Below are 13,801 nucleotides of genomic sequence, written 5' to 3'. Positions count from 1 at the left end.
TAACTCATTGTTTTTTATGGAGTCTCTTTCACAACAACACTTTAGATCCCACACCCATGGCTATGTAGTTTCCTTACTATTTCACTGTAAAGCACTTTCTCACATGAATTTTTGAACATGTCAAGTATTTTGCCATAACCAGATCTTTGTTGACAAGAATTATGGAATATAAGAAGTAAAGCAAAATGCCATTCTATGATAATAATCTTTAAGAGGTCTTGAATATCTGAAACATTTATTTTTAATACTTTCCAAAGTGTCTCGTTTATAAGAGAAAAAATTTATTAAAAAATGCAAATTGGAATATAACAAATATTCAAGTTACAATCATGCTGTATTCTCTTTTATTACTAGGGATATCAGTTCCTACTAACATGATGATCTATATATACGTGGTGAACCCACTATTCAGAAAGACAATACACAGAGAACTCCAGACCAATAAACACACATTATTGAAAATATTTATTGTATTCAGCATCAGAATTCTATCAATTTAAATAAATGCAATGCCCAGAGAGTAGAATCAGCAATGGGTTTTTGTGTGTGATTCATGTTATTATGTGCAGTATATTCCACATATTTTCTTCACAATCACAAAGTTCTTTTATCTCATGTTTCGTACACACTTGCTTCCATATTTCTTCTAACTTTTCACCTGAAACGTCCATGCCAATGTTGTGGAGCATTTGTGCAATCTACAAAAATTATATAAAATAACACAATTTATGTAATTCTGGTCAACATTTTGTTAAACTATACTGAGTCTGACTTTTACATATATTAGTAATCTATTTGCCAAAAAATATTTTCCCACTCTTAAATAAAAACTACAGATCACATTCTGCTTCCTTAACCAAAGAAGTTCCTATTTAAGTAAATCTAAATCTTATTGTGACGAAAACTACACAACATTGCCTGTATTAATGTTGGTGCACTGCTTCAACATTGGAAAAAAATCACACACAGAAGACTCAGGGGAAAGTAAACTTTTTTTTAAAGCTCTAAATAAAGTTCTGTTTATCCACTGTTTTTTGCTGTTTGCAGTTATCAACACAAATCAGGTTATATATCATCTGCATTTCACAGCAAGATCATCAGCTGGTATAGATAAGCAGGTGAAGTGATTAAAATAAAATGGTTCACATTAACTTTCGGCCTTGCTATAATTTTACATCAAAGTAATTCAGCAAATCGTGGGGTTTTGCATATTTTCTCACTTGAATGCTTCCTGCTGCATGCCTCATTACACTGACCTGTTGACTCATTAGAGAAAGGTAACTTTAGAAGAATATTGACATGACTTATGTGCTTCTGTTAGTATTAGCAAACATTTGGCCTCTTCAACTCTATCATGAATGTGTGTATGCATGTGTATTATTTTTATGCATGCTCTGATAAAGTAAGAGCTTTAGCGAAGTCAAATCAACCTTGTTGATCATCTTTCTCTAAAGCTGTCTTTTGTATAAACACAAGCCTTATCCCCAGTACAGCAAATCTTCAGCTTCATCTTAGCCAGCAAATCTATGAGTTTATGCCATCCAAAATTGCAGGAGGAAAACAGGGACTGAATTTTGTTTCTTTAAGCAGAGGTGTCGTTTCAGTTAAATCAATAATAGTACCCATGAGTAAAATAAATCAGATTTGATCCAATGTCTTCAATGAGCTAGTGACATTTAAAAGCAATATTCCTTCACAGGAACACTGCAGGGACAATAAAGGACTACATGCTCCCATAATTTGGCTTCACCATATTTAAAGAGAGCTCTGTCCTGACTTACCAACTGCCATAAAATGATCACTGACCAAACTATGGACTGTCACATGTGTAGAGAGGGTTAAAGTGACCCTCATATATTATTGATATGATCATACCAAATATAAATTACACACTATTACTCAATTGCATAACTTATATTCTCTTCAGCAGACTGGATTACAGTGAAAAAAACAGCAAGCCCAAGAACTATTTTGTTCTTTTGTAACATGATGAGTCACCCCAGGAAACTGTTTTATAGCCAGAATTCACATTCATTTCTAAAGTTCTATACAAAACTTGGTAGTATTAAATTACTCTGGGCTTTCATCTAATAATAATATCATATGATCATAAAATAACTTCATTAACTATGACATTTTGAAAACATTAATTATACATATAAAAATAATAATAATAAAATGCCAAAACAGTCCATTTCATAAACATGGGGTGATTTAACAGACTCAGAGGTGGTTCTGCACTGAATTCTGTATAGTCAGTATAGTCTACAATAGAGTACGACATCTCAGGACATTTATAGCTTCAAAAGAGAGCTCTATCTAGTGCTTGAAAGATGTAATTGGCCTCTCAATCAAGCATGAATTCTATTTACTGTTAGCTATATGCTGTATGCATCTATTTCCTCTTTCAGAGCTGGATTATAAAATGGTTCATGTACACAACATTCTGACAAGGTGTTTTATGGATATGCATAGGACATGACACCACATCTTTCACGCCCAGCCACTAACTAGCAACATTTTTTTCTGTAAAATATATATTCAAGTCCCAGATCTGCTTTCAAGCATGACTGAATATTTAATATAATGAGTAGCAGAGAGGGAGAGGTTGCCAAGGCTTCTTTTCTCATTTTAGATTGGAATTTCACATTTCATTGCAATTGTCTCATAAATTTTACTTCAGCTAATGAAGTTATCTCTAATATTTTTTCACTATAAATAGCATACAAATGTATAAGCAAAAGAGTAAACAATACTGAAGAAGAAGAAGCAAATTTGTTTTAGTATTTATGTGAGAGAACTTCTGGTCTGTGAGAAAACAGAGAGGTAGCAGCCTGCAGAGATATCAGAAAGAAAAGTCCCTACAGTCTCATGTCCTATCTTCATCTTCAGAAATATGAGACAGCACAGCATTGCTGTGTGACTCCCAATGTCCTCTATCACTGTACAAGCTCTTTGAAGAACTGAGCCTATGACTGTGACTCAGCAGAGCACCTAAAAGGTATGTTCAAGAGGTTTCCCAAATTTGTCATTAGCAAAACCTGCCAAGTTTGTTTGAGGAGAGATACTTTGGGTAAAATTTTACACTGAACACCTCTCTGTGATAGAAATTATTTTTATGTACCTGTAAAAATTTTCATTTGGGGCTTTTTAAGTCATCTCATAGAATATAGAATAACTTTGGTTGGAAGAGATCTCTGAAGATCATCCATACAACAACATAATTAAAGAAGGGCAAACTTTGCCATTAAACCATGTTGCTTGAAACCCTGCTAAGAAATTGAATATTTTGGGTCTCAATAAAATTAATATCTACCATCTTTATGAATAATTTAGAAAGTGAAGAGTGCATATTTTTCAGATAATTAAATGAATATAAAGAAAGATAGTAATCTTGCAACAATTAATTTTACAACCTATTTCTTTGATAACATGACCTTCCACTTCCACATGGCCAGAAGAACAATTATCCTGGAAGAATATGCTGAAGAAATTCACTATACCTCTGCCTTTGGTCTCTTTTTTAAAAGCTCTCTTTCATGCACTCCGTTTTGACCGAAGACAGAAGGGAACAATAATGCAAAACTACTGCCCTGGTCACCATAATTAGTTGTGTCACTGAGGCGGCGAATTCGAGGAGCAGGAATATCTGAACGAATAGTTGGAATACCACACATTGGATAACCTGCGGAAATCAAACAGCATGGAAAAGCCTGTACATAAAGATAGTGCCAGGGAGGATAAAATATTTTGTATTAAATAAGAAGAAATGTGATGCTTCATCTCACACAGGTTCAATAACAAGTCCTGTAATTTTTTCCTTGTATCTTTTTTCACATTTTTAGAAATCTTGGCTTCAGCTACGTCATGAAGCATGAAAACAGGGAATCTTGCAATAATATTCTATTGCTTATCTAGTATTTCTTGCTGAAAGTATCTGAGGTGTTTCCAAGAAGTTATGGTTCTCCTAGAATTACTAGCATAATTTCTCAAAAACATCTAGATTAACTTTCATGTTTTGAATAGATTAACCATTCCAACTTCCAAGTCACAACCTTAAACAAACTTAGTTTAGAAGTATTGCTATAGGTTCTACTAAGGTACAATAGTGAATTAATTTTTTTAAACTTTGCTCCTGATTTTGTCTTAAAGAATGCCCAGAAGTGAGAAGCACAGTCCAGTGTACTTACAGGACAGTGGAAGACCACCCACTACAGCATTATACTGAGAAGATGTTGTTTGATAACTTGCAAATACACGGTCTGTTGGTTTTGTAGGCGGTTTTGGTGTCTTTTCTGAGCTTTCTGGTTCTTTTAACATGAGATCTTCCTGCTTCACCTGTGGTTCATCTTTTCTCTGTGTGTCTTCAGGAACAAGACAGGCACGTAATTTTTTCCCTATAAAAAAAAGTTATGGTACGGCCAGGATATAGTATCAACACATTATAGACTAAGAGGTAAAAAACATTGCTTGAAGAACTACAAAGTAGGTAACGTAATTATTCTGCATTTCTGCTAATGATTCTAAGAGATGTTTTAATTTCTCCTGATCTACAGTATTAAGGAAACTTCCCAGTGACAATCTCAACATGCAACAAAGAACTTCAGGGTTCTGAAATGCATCTGTACCTGAGGCTCTGCTCGTAGTAAGCAAGGTAAATGTACTCTCTAAATCCTACCCTTCTGAAGGAGTACCTAGTTTACAACGCAATGTCCCTTCAGCAGCTGTTCTACAAAGATCATCCCCACAAGTTCCCGGTATTAAGGCATCTACCTTTTGCAATTATTTTTTCTTCAAACTCTTTAACAGCTGTTTTGTTTTTCCAGTTCAGAAAGCTTGCAAACTCCAGATAATTAATCAGACCATCTTTATCCAAATCACAACAGTCAAATAAGGAATCCAGGAGCTCATCATCTAGATTCAGATTAACCTGAAAACAGGACTTTCGTAGATTGTCCTTGTCTATCATTCCATCACCATTCTATTATAAATAAAATAAAACAGTTGTTAAATTCTATGATTCTATAACTGCCATTATAAAATGACTCTGCCAAAAGGAACACATACATGTGTTCATACAGATATCTATACACAAATAGCACCAGACACATCATTTCAAGAACAGTACCATTGCTCAGAACAAAAATAAACCCTAAGTAATTTAGAAATTAGAAATCTGAATATAAAAGTGTCATAAAGTAATTTTCAACTTAATACAGTGATTTGAGAGTAAAAGTGTGATATAGTATTATGACAACGTAACAATCTAATCATAAATGTTGGGGAAAAGTTAAGATGTCTTTGAAAGTAAGACATCAATCATTCTGTATACGCTACAATTAATGTTACACATGAAATGTCAATCTCATTTTTTTTCAGAGAGAAAAAAAAATAGATATGAAATTCTGATGGCTGGCAACTCAATCAAAAAGTACATCTTCGAAGAAAATATGAACATAATCCCTTCAAACTCCTTTCCCTTTAGGGAGAAATGCAAAATTTTGATGTGTAAAAATGCTCACATGTTCCTTGCTCACTCTAACGTGGATTTTTCAAATACTATTGTGAATTGCTCCAAATACTATTGTGTTTAATTCAATAGCATATCACAGTCGATTAAACACACAATAACTATGAAGTTATCTTGTCTTTGTATTCTTCACCTATATTTACCTCGCTATGCTTATGTTTCTTAATGGCTGTATCTCCATAGCACAGGAGCACTAATGTCACACATTCCTTTACATTTATACTTTTTCAGAGCACTAACCTTATCATAATGTCTGAATGCTTCTAGCAACACATCAAAATTCTCATAGTTAGCTTTCTTCAAACTCTGCCGAACTGCAATCAAGACAGCTTTTTCTCTGTCCTTACCACGGAGGAACTCACATGGAACACGGACATGAAGAAGATCATAAATTCCTATAAAAATGAACAGTTCCTCAATTAGTTGTGCATATACTGAAAACAGACATAAAAAAAAAATGTTTAAGTTTTTAAGGAAAAAGAGAACTTCAGTTTCAAGAGGCTGATTTTCAGCACTGCTGAACATCTGATACAGCCGTTTCATTACAAGATCAATGGCCCGTATAATGATTTCTCTACTCACATAGTTAATATCAAAAATTTTGAAACATCATAATGTAACTTCATGAATCTATCCACTGCTTCCAAAAGCTTCTGACAGCAGTAGGAGTTACTCAAAGTCCAGATAATTGAGAAAAAAAAGAACATATATTAGTAATCTACCACTTCCAGTCTGTCGTGTTCCAGATACTTACAAGATCCAATGTAAGATTTCAGATAATTATATATCACTGGTTTCAAGAAAGAAAATGTACTATTTTTATGTTACTGTTCCCATTTTCTATGTATCCTAACTTAATTAATATTTTTAAACACTTTGGCACACTGAGCTACAATCTTCATCCAAATGCCCAGGACACCGAGGTCACTCTCTAGAGTGCAAGAAGTTCATTCAGAGTCCAGCAACAAACACGAGTAGCTCACATAATCGCCTTCTCACAGTAATGTATGTACATTTTTTTCTACTTGTTAACAGTGAATAATTTTTTTTCAGTTCCTTCTGCTCTCATGGGACATCATACCTACACATTTAAAATATTTAACTTTATTACACTACATAGCAATAAATGTATAAAAGCTTATGCACTCTTTCAACAAGCTTTCTCTGGCTTTAACTAATTTAATAACTTTGAGCCGCTTAGATTTTTTGCTTCCTAATTATTGACTGTATTCCCTAGTTATTAAACACAATGTTAAAACAACATAAACCCCAAAACTGACTATTGGAGTTGACAAGCTTTCAAAATTTTGTCATGATGAAAATTCATAGTTTTTTTATTTTTACTCTGCTTTCCATCTCTCTGCAACCTTAAAAAACTTATTATTCTTATTTATTGCTTATTATTTTCATTCTTTTTAGAGAAGTGCTGGAAAAATCATTGTGAAGGAAGACGCATCACTGATTTAAATAGTAATTTTCATTTGTCACAGTTTTCTGCCATTTCCCATTTTGTTACCTTCAGATACGAAGGCTTTGAAAAAGAAACTCAACATGATAATTCAAAAACTAAAGTTTTTTATTCACGGCATTTATTTTTCCCCACTAGCAGCTTCAATTCTCAAATTTTCCCTCCAAAAATTTACTGTCCATAAATTTTTGTACCTTGCCTCTACGATAGATAGGAAAACCATATACTATACAACTAACAGCAAATACTTCAGCATAGCTCATCAGCAAGATAAGATTTTATTCTGCCCTTGAACTTACCATATTCATCTGGAGGGACTACCAATCCAAATGTATGGCCTGGGGGAACATTCATAGTTTCTGCCATGCTGTCAATAAGGACATTTCTTTGTTAACTGTCAAATAGTTTATTAATAGCCAAAATAAACCTCTGCTACCATTAAAAAAGTTATGTTATACAATTAGGGATAACCCACATAAATACATGTGATACACCTGAAATTTTTTTATCAGTACTTTGTTTTAAACTTACCATTACAGAAAAGCATCCCTTTATAAAGCTAATTAGAACATTAGCTGTTTGTAACATAACACAGCCAAATGTAAACACCAACCTCTTGGACATTTATGCTCATTAAAGGGAAAAATATTCTACGCTTTTTTTTTTTTTCTAAGACACTGATAGAAACATGAAAGAAAAGTCCTTATAACTTAGTCAAATAATAGGAAGGTTTAGGACAAGATCTCCAACTGGAATGTCTCTGAATAAACTACTTTTGGCTAAAGCAGAAAAACTGAATCACATCTCTGCTTTTCCACATGCAATTTTATGTTTACCAAAACCAGCAACCAAGTCAATATACATCCGGGAAACTTGGTCTACTATTATTTACCAGAAGTTGAAGATGCTGTTGGTGCCTTAAAGAATTGCTTATTTTTTAATTCGAAAAAGATGCAATGTTAATTTTATGTTTAATAATTAAAAAATTAAAACTGATACATTCATCAAAAGTCTCCATCAAAATTGAAAAGATAATCAGTGCTGTTCCAGCTGTTCCAGATCACCTCTGGTTTATGAAGCATTCTAATGAATTCAACTGAGATTGATAGGTGCTGCTGGATAATAACAAAATTTAGTTCCACATCCTTTTCCAAGGAAGTAATAAAGTGAGATTATAGGTGATGTAACAAAGATTACCAGAAATAGCATCAGAGTAAGTAAAATGGTCAAATCCCAGTACATTAGGTGAGACATTTCAATTCTTTCAAACCTTTCTAACTGTAAAAGATAGGGCAGGGGGGAATGTCTTACAGTGCTAGTAATCTGTTTAGTATAAATTTGTTCTTGGAAGGTATCTTTGCTTACTTACGGATCAAGGGCTTTTCCAAGCTGAGGTTGAAATTTTTCCTTGAAATCATCACTTCGTTTCAATACAAGGTTAGCTGCTCTCTTCCTACAAATTATGAAAATAACTCCTACACATATTTGTTTAAAAATATTCAAGAATTTTTCAATAATATTTTAAAATATTATTATATGTTTAAAGGGAACAGCAACTCCTCTGTAATACAAATACAAACTCAGTAATTGAAAAATTTTCCTATTTAAAATCAAAGGACTTTACATAATGCTTGAAACATGCCAAGTGCTGTTATACTATGGTAGAAGCGATTTGGATCAACAGTTCTGAAATCACACCTTGCATTTTCTGTTGAGTTCAGCACAGTTAAGTATGGGACTGTGAGATGCACAATTTCTTCAAATATGAAGACTCACTCTTCTTAAAACTTCACACTACTAGTTAACTCATTGCAACTTACGATTCCAGATCAAAGACCCAGTTTAAGGTCTTGGCTGTATTTCGCCCATCTTCAAAGTGAGGGGTTTCCATTCCATATACAAACGACTTGTTGAAGTGTGAGTTATACTTCCTATTGACTGCTTCCCCTGCAGAAGTAGTAAGCATGTCAACCTATATAAAACACCTCAAGAAGAAAAATATGCCAAGTACCTTCACTCTTCAGACAAAACAGTGAAGAAACAAAAGCAAATAAATAATAAACCTGTTCAATTAAAGATAATTTATGTTTATGTTTATTGAGTAGTTAGGAATAATCTCTTTGTCAAAAGTGAAGATAAAAGGCAAAATAAAAAGCAAAAACTACTTCAGTGGTAGAATAGTTGGATATTCTTTTAGGTCTGATTAAAGACAATCCCAATCGAATAAATGAAACCAGGTAGCCTACGTGGGGAGGGTCATGCAAACAAATCACTTTACGATGTGTGTACCTAAGCAGAGATGTGTTCTATTTGACTTACTGTTTGTTTTTTAAAAATGCAGAAATGGAAAAAGTGTTTTTGAAGTGCTGCACTTTCAGATATAGTCTTTTTGTCACAGAAAAAAACTGTCATTCTTTCTTCAAGGTTTTTTCAATCACTTTTAGAAAAGAACGGTGGTTAGAACTTTCAAAAATATAATTCACTGAATGCTTTCTAATAAGGGCTTAATCTGGCTGTATGGCAGCATAGAATTTTTATGTTATTGCTGGGGCACATAGTTGACTTTTTTTTTTCCTGTCTTTCTGTTTCTGGCTTGGCCTCTTCATGATCTTGTGCATGGAAGTTACAAAGGAGATAGAAACAGGTAATGAGTAATTCAACCAAAACACCCAAAAAAGGCAGGGTACAGAGGAAATAAAATTACAAGTTTGGCCAGTTTATACCAATACTACTTGTAGTAGAATTTCTCAGTGAGACAACGGTACTATAATTTCACCTCTACATAACTGTCTCCACACAAAATTTACACTATTACAACTGAAAGATCTGTATCGCGGTTTGTTACACGTTTGGTCTGCACCCACAAAACTCTGGCTACTAGCACGTGCAGCAACTTAATTATAATAGTAATCTTACAGAGCAGCAATTTAAGTCTTTCAGCCTAAGTGGAAATGATGGAACTGGGAAAAATAGAAGTGACTGCAGAATTAATAGATGTACTGCATTTTAGAGTCCTATTTGTCTCTCTCTTCCTCTGCAGACCTGTGAAATAAAGGGTAACCACCCCTGAACAGATCACGTCACACAAGTACAGCCCCCAGAGGCTGAAGCAGTGCAGGCACAGTCCACTGGAAGGGCAGAGACAGAGGCTGTGAGACAGATTCACAGGCAGGATCCTGTAGGCTGCATTCTAGAGAAACACCTAGCAGCCTGAAATTTTTGTAATTAGAGCTTGATGCTGTGCTCCTCATTAGAAAGTCTGGCTGATTTGAAATTCTGTTTGGATCCTGACAAAGGAGATGAACTAAAGGTGAAAGTACTGGAATGGGTTGGGCCCACAGTTTGTGACTTTAAGGCCAAGATTGCTTTCAGTGGCATAGACAGTGCCAAACTCAGTAGGTAACCAGGGCATCTATGAATTTCTAGTTAATGGGAAATATTCTGCTTTTCAAACAGCACCCAAAAAAAATCAGGCTTCCAACTCCTTCATTAAGCTCTTACACCACTTAAAATGCCCACCATGAAGTGATCTACAGTTTTAGATCATGTTCTCTCAGACACATATTTTTTCACATAATTACTTTTAAAAACAACTTATATTGTATTAGTACAGTGGAAAATTAATAGTTTACACCTCAAAACCAGCATACAGTTTGTGTTGAACACACGTAGAGGAATTTTTTATGGGATTTCTTATTAGTCTCGGAACTTACCCACATCATAAGCCTCATGTGACACAACATACAAATCATGCCCTTCTCTGGCTTCTTTATTCACTTCCTCAAAGGTTTTTGGTGGATTCACAAGCAATCCAGCTGGTATATCTGGAAAAGAATGTATGGTTGGGGGAGATAAGGGGAGTGGGTGTTTTGTTTGGTTAGCTCTCAGTTTTAAACAGTATCTTGTTAGAGAAGTTGCCATAACTGTGAAAGAACAATAGTTCTTACCACATTTCTAGGCAATCTATTGTCAATCTCAAGTTAATCTAACAACAAAATGATATAGGACCAGGGGGGAGGGAAATAAAAAAAATCACAGAAACCAAGATGGACATAAGTTTTGCAAGAGAGCTTCATGGGTAACACATATGTATGATTTCCTCCAGTCTAAGGAGAGAAGATGCACAGGTCAAGGAAGTTTCTTTCATTAGACCTATTAAAATTGTTGGGAAAAGGAAAGTAAGTTGACAGCTACCTAAATAGTTCTCCAGGGAAATCTATACGTAGGGAAGGAGGAACAGAGCCCAAGGTCCCACCAGTTACCATATGTTCTTGGTTTCTTGTTTCTTCACTATAACTGAAAAATACATTGTTAGGCCTTTCAATAACTGTTATAACAATTTTTCTGTTAAAATGGAATTGTTGGAAGCACAGACCATGTGCTAGATACTAAATTGCAGATTATCTTGTATTTACAAGAAATATGTTTTAATGGTAAATTTTCCTACCTTTGATGGTTTTTATTCCAAATGTAGTATTAATTATATCCAAGCCCTGAGGTAACATAGGAGATTGATCATGTGTTCTACCCAAACGTTCTTCACGACTACTATAGTAGATTGCTTCTTTCATGTCTTCTATCTTTTCTTGAAAAACAGTTTTAGGAATTGGACTTATCAATGAAGCTACCTAAAGACATCACAAACAACACAAGAGGCAGGAAAAACAGCAAAATTAGATCATTCACACATCGATATGACTACCCACACACATACACAAGAACAAAAGTTTGCTCATAAGTGTTCTAATGAGATCTTATATGGTTACACTGATATAATTTTATCCACCAAGCTGCAAATCAAAACAGTAGCTTGAGAGAAGGTCACTAATGATCAGTGCTATGCTAAATCTTCAGCTAAATAAAATACCTATTGTGAGACAGAACTTTTTTTTAATGCTAGTTTTTCCACTTGTTAATTTATACATTTTTCTGACTGAAACCATTCTTTTCTTAGCACATGTTAGAAACTAGAGTCAAATTATAGTATGACCAAAACTTAAGTGATTTGCTTTCTCAGGCTACCCATCAAAGTAATGGGGACTCTGGACAAGGTTTCTGATCAGACTCTCACTGAATGTTACATATAGAAATACTGAAAAAATTAGTAGCAAATACAATTGACCCAAACCCACACTTAGCAAACTCACTGGGGTTACAACTCTTCCTCCAATTAATATTTAATTAATAATGCGAAGTCTTCAACATACAGTACATGCTAAACAAATCAATCCATTCATCATAAAACTTATGAGGGACAGCAAAACCTGGTTGTCTTTAATTTTGGATATGCCTAATAAATGTCCTACTCAACACTCTCTAATGTCAGGCCCTACTTCCTTCATAAAAGTGCATTTTTACTAACATAACTGTTATTTTTAGATATGTGAACACTAACTACGTGATAAAATCACCAATGATTTCTTCAGTTGTTTGATTACAGATTACAAAAATAATCCTGAAGAATACACACAAAACAGTCTGACATGCCCAAACCATCACTTTTTAGCTATTAAAATCAGTGTCAACCCAGAGGTAAGAAGAAAAACATAATAGTTACACCAAACTATCAGCACATTCTCAGCACTTTTCTTGCTAAGAGCTCAAGTGTTTTTATCTCTGTAATCCATAAGAAGAAAGCAGTAAAATCTGTGGACAGGAGACTGTTCATTACCTTAATCGTAATATGAAATTAATAATTCAGTAGTCACTATGAAAGTTAAGCCACTGATAAAAGTCACTGGATTTCAAGTGTCTTCCAACTTCAATCATGCTAAATAAATCCTGATTTGACCCCAGAATTCAGGTAATTCACAACAGCTGTGAAATACTGCACTATAAATCATGCAGCTATGTACTTTTATCCCTGACTATGAAGAAATAAGTTCCTGTTATTAAGAACGCTCTTCAGTGATTCATTAAACAAAAGTAAGAGAGTCACATTCTTACACTGGATGAGGAACGTGACTTTATGCCATGTGTCAAGTGAGTTGCAATGTCGGGATCATTCGCTGTGCCGTAGAATATTACTTTAGCACCAGGAGCTGGATCTGTTGTATTTCGAAACTTCCGAACAGTAGTCGGGGTAATGGGCTATATATAAGGCAAAGCAAAACCAATTTTACTCCAGGTATTCGCAAAACATTAATGAAAAGAAAATGTACTGCAGACATTTCAGTGTGATTCCACAGAGGTAAGAACAAAATACAAGAATGCTTTAGGGCTTTAACACATGCATATGCTCCTGCAGATGCTGATATTATGAGTCTAAGGTCAACATAACCCAGCCCAAATTTTATCAAACCAGCGTTGCTAAGTTTCAGCTCTTGCCATCTTTAATTTGGGTAACTGCTACTTCACATGTTCTTCATGAAAAATAGATGCTACACTTATCAGTTGTAGAAACCTTTAACCAAATTCACAGCAACTCCACCATGAATGAAACAATTTTGAAAATCAGTTAAACCAGAGTCTGGGGTTGGTTTTTTTTTAATTATCACTTAAAGGGAGAACTGCATTTATGGGATCCGTTTTGTAGCCTCAGTACCCTGACTCTTCAGGGGCATGGGGAAGGACCAGTGGGAATCACAACTCTGAGGAGCATCCTTGTAAAGAAGGACCTCCATCAGAAGTCATAATAATTCCAATAATAATTACTACAATTGTGTTACCAGAGGAAAAAACTGTCTAAAACAATTCATTCAGTCCTGACTAAGCATACATGGTGACTTTTGTAAAACAGGTGGAGTGAAAAATATCTGCCAGAAGTGTTTTCAATCCTGTCAGCTATTCTTTATGATCCCACG

At 34.5% G+C, this 13,801-nt stretch overlaps 1 protein-coding gene across 1 annotated transcript; it reads right to left on the bottom strand.

Annotated features, from left to right (window-relative positions):
- Positions 1–316: 316 nt before the first annotated feature.
- EFHB (EF-hand domain family member B) lies at positions 317–13,696 on the bottom strand. Its single transcript, XM_027905651.1, has 12 exons — positions 13,667–13,696; positions 12,945–13,088; positions 11,446–11,626; positions 10,712–10,822; positions 8,819–8,945; positions 8,368–8,451; positions 7,298–7,365; positions 5,771–5,925; positions 4,774–4,981; positions 4,191–4,397; positions 3,504–3,685; positions 317–698 (listed from the first exon to the last, which is right to left on the bottom strand). Exons 1-12 carry the CDS (start codon positions 13,694–13,696, stop codon positions 552–554), a joined length of 1,644 nt encoding a protein of 547 aa, XP_027761452.1. The 3' UTR covers positions 317–551.
- Positions 13,697–13,801: the final 105 nt, after the last annotated feature.

This window comes from Empidonax traillii, unplaced genomic scaffold, assembly GCF_003031625.1.
Source record: "Empidonax traillii isolate 1590-97213 ecotype Southwest subspecies unplaced genomic scaffold, ASM303162v1 scaffold1187:size237367, whole genome shotgun sequence".
Lineage (NCBI taxonomy): Eukaryota > Metazoa > Chordata > Aves > Passeriformes > Tyrannidae > Empidonax > Empidonax traillii.
This window is presented reverse-complemented; position numbering and strand designations above follow the sequence as displayed.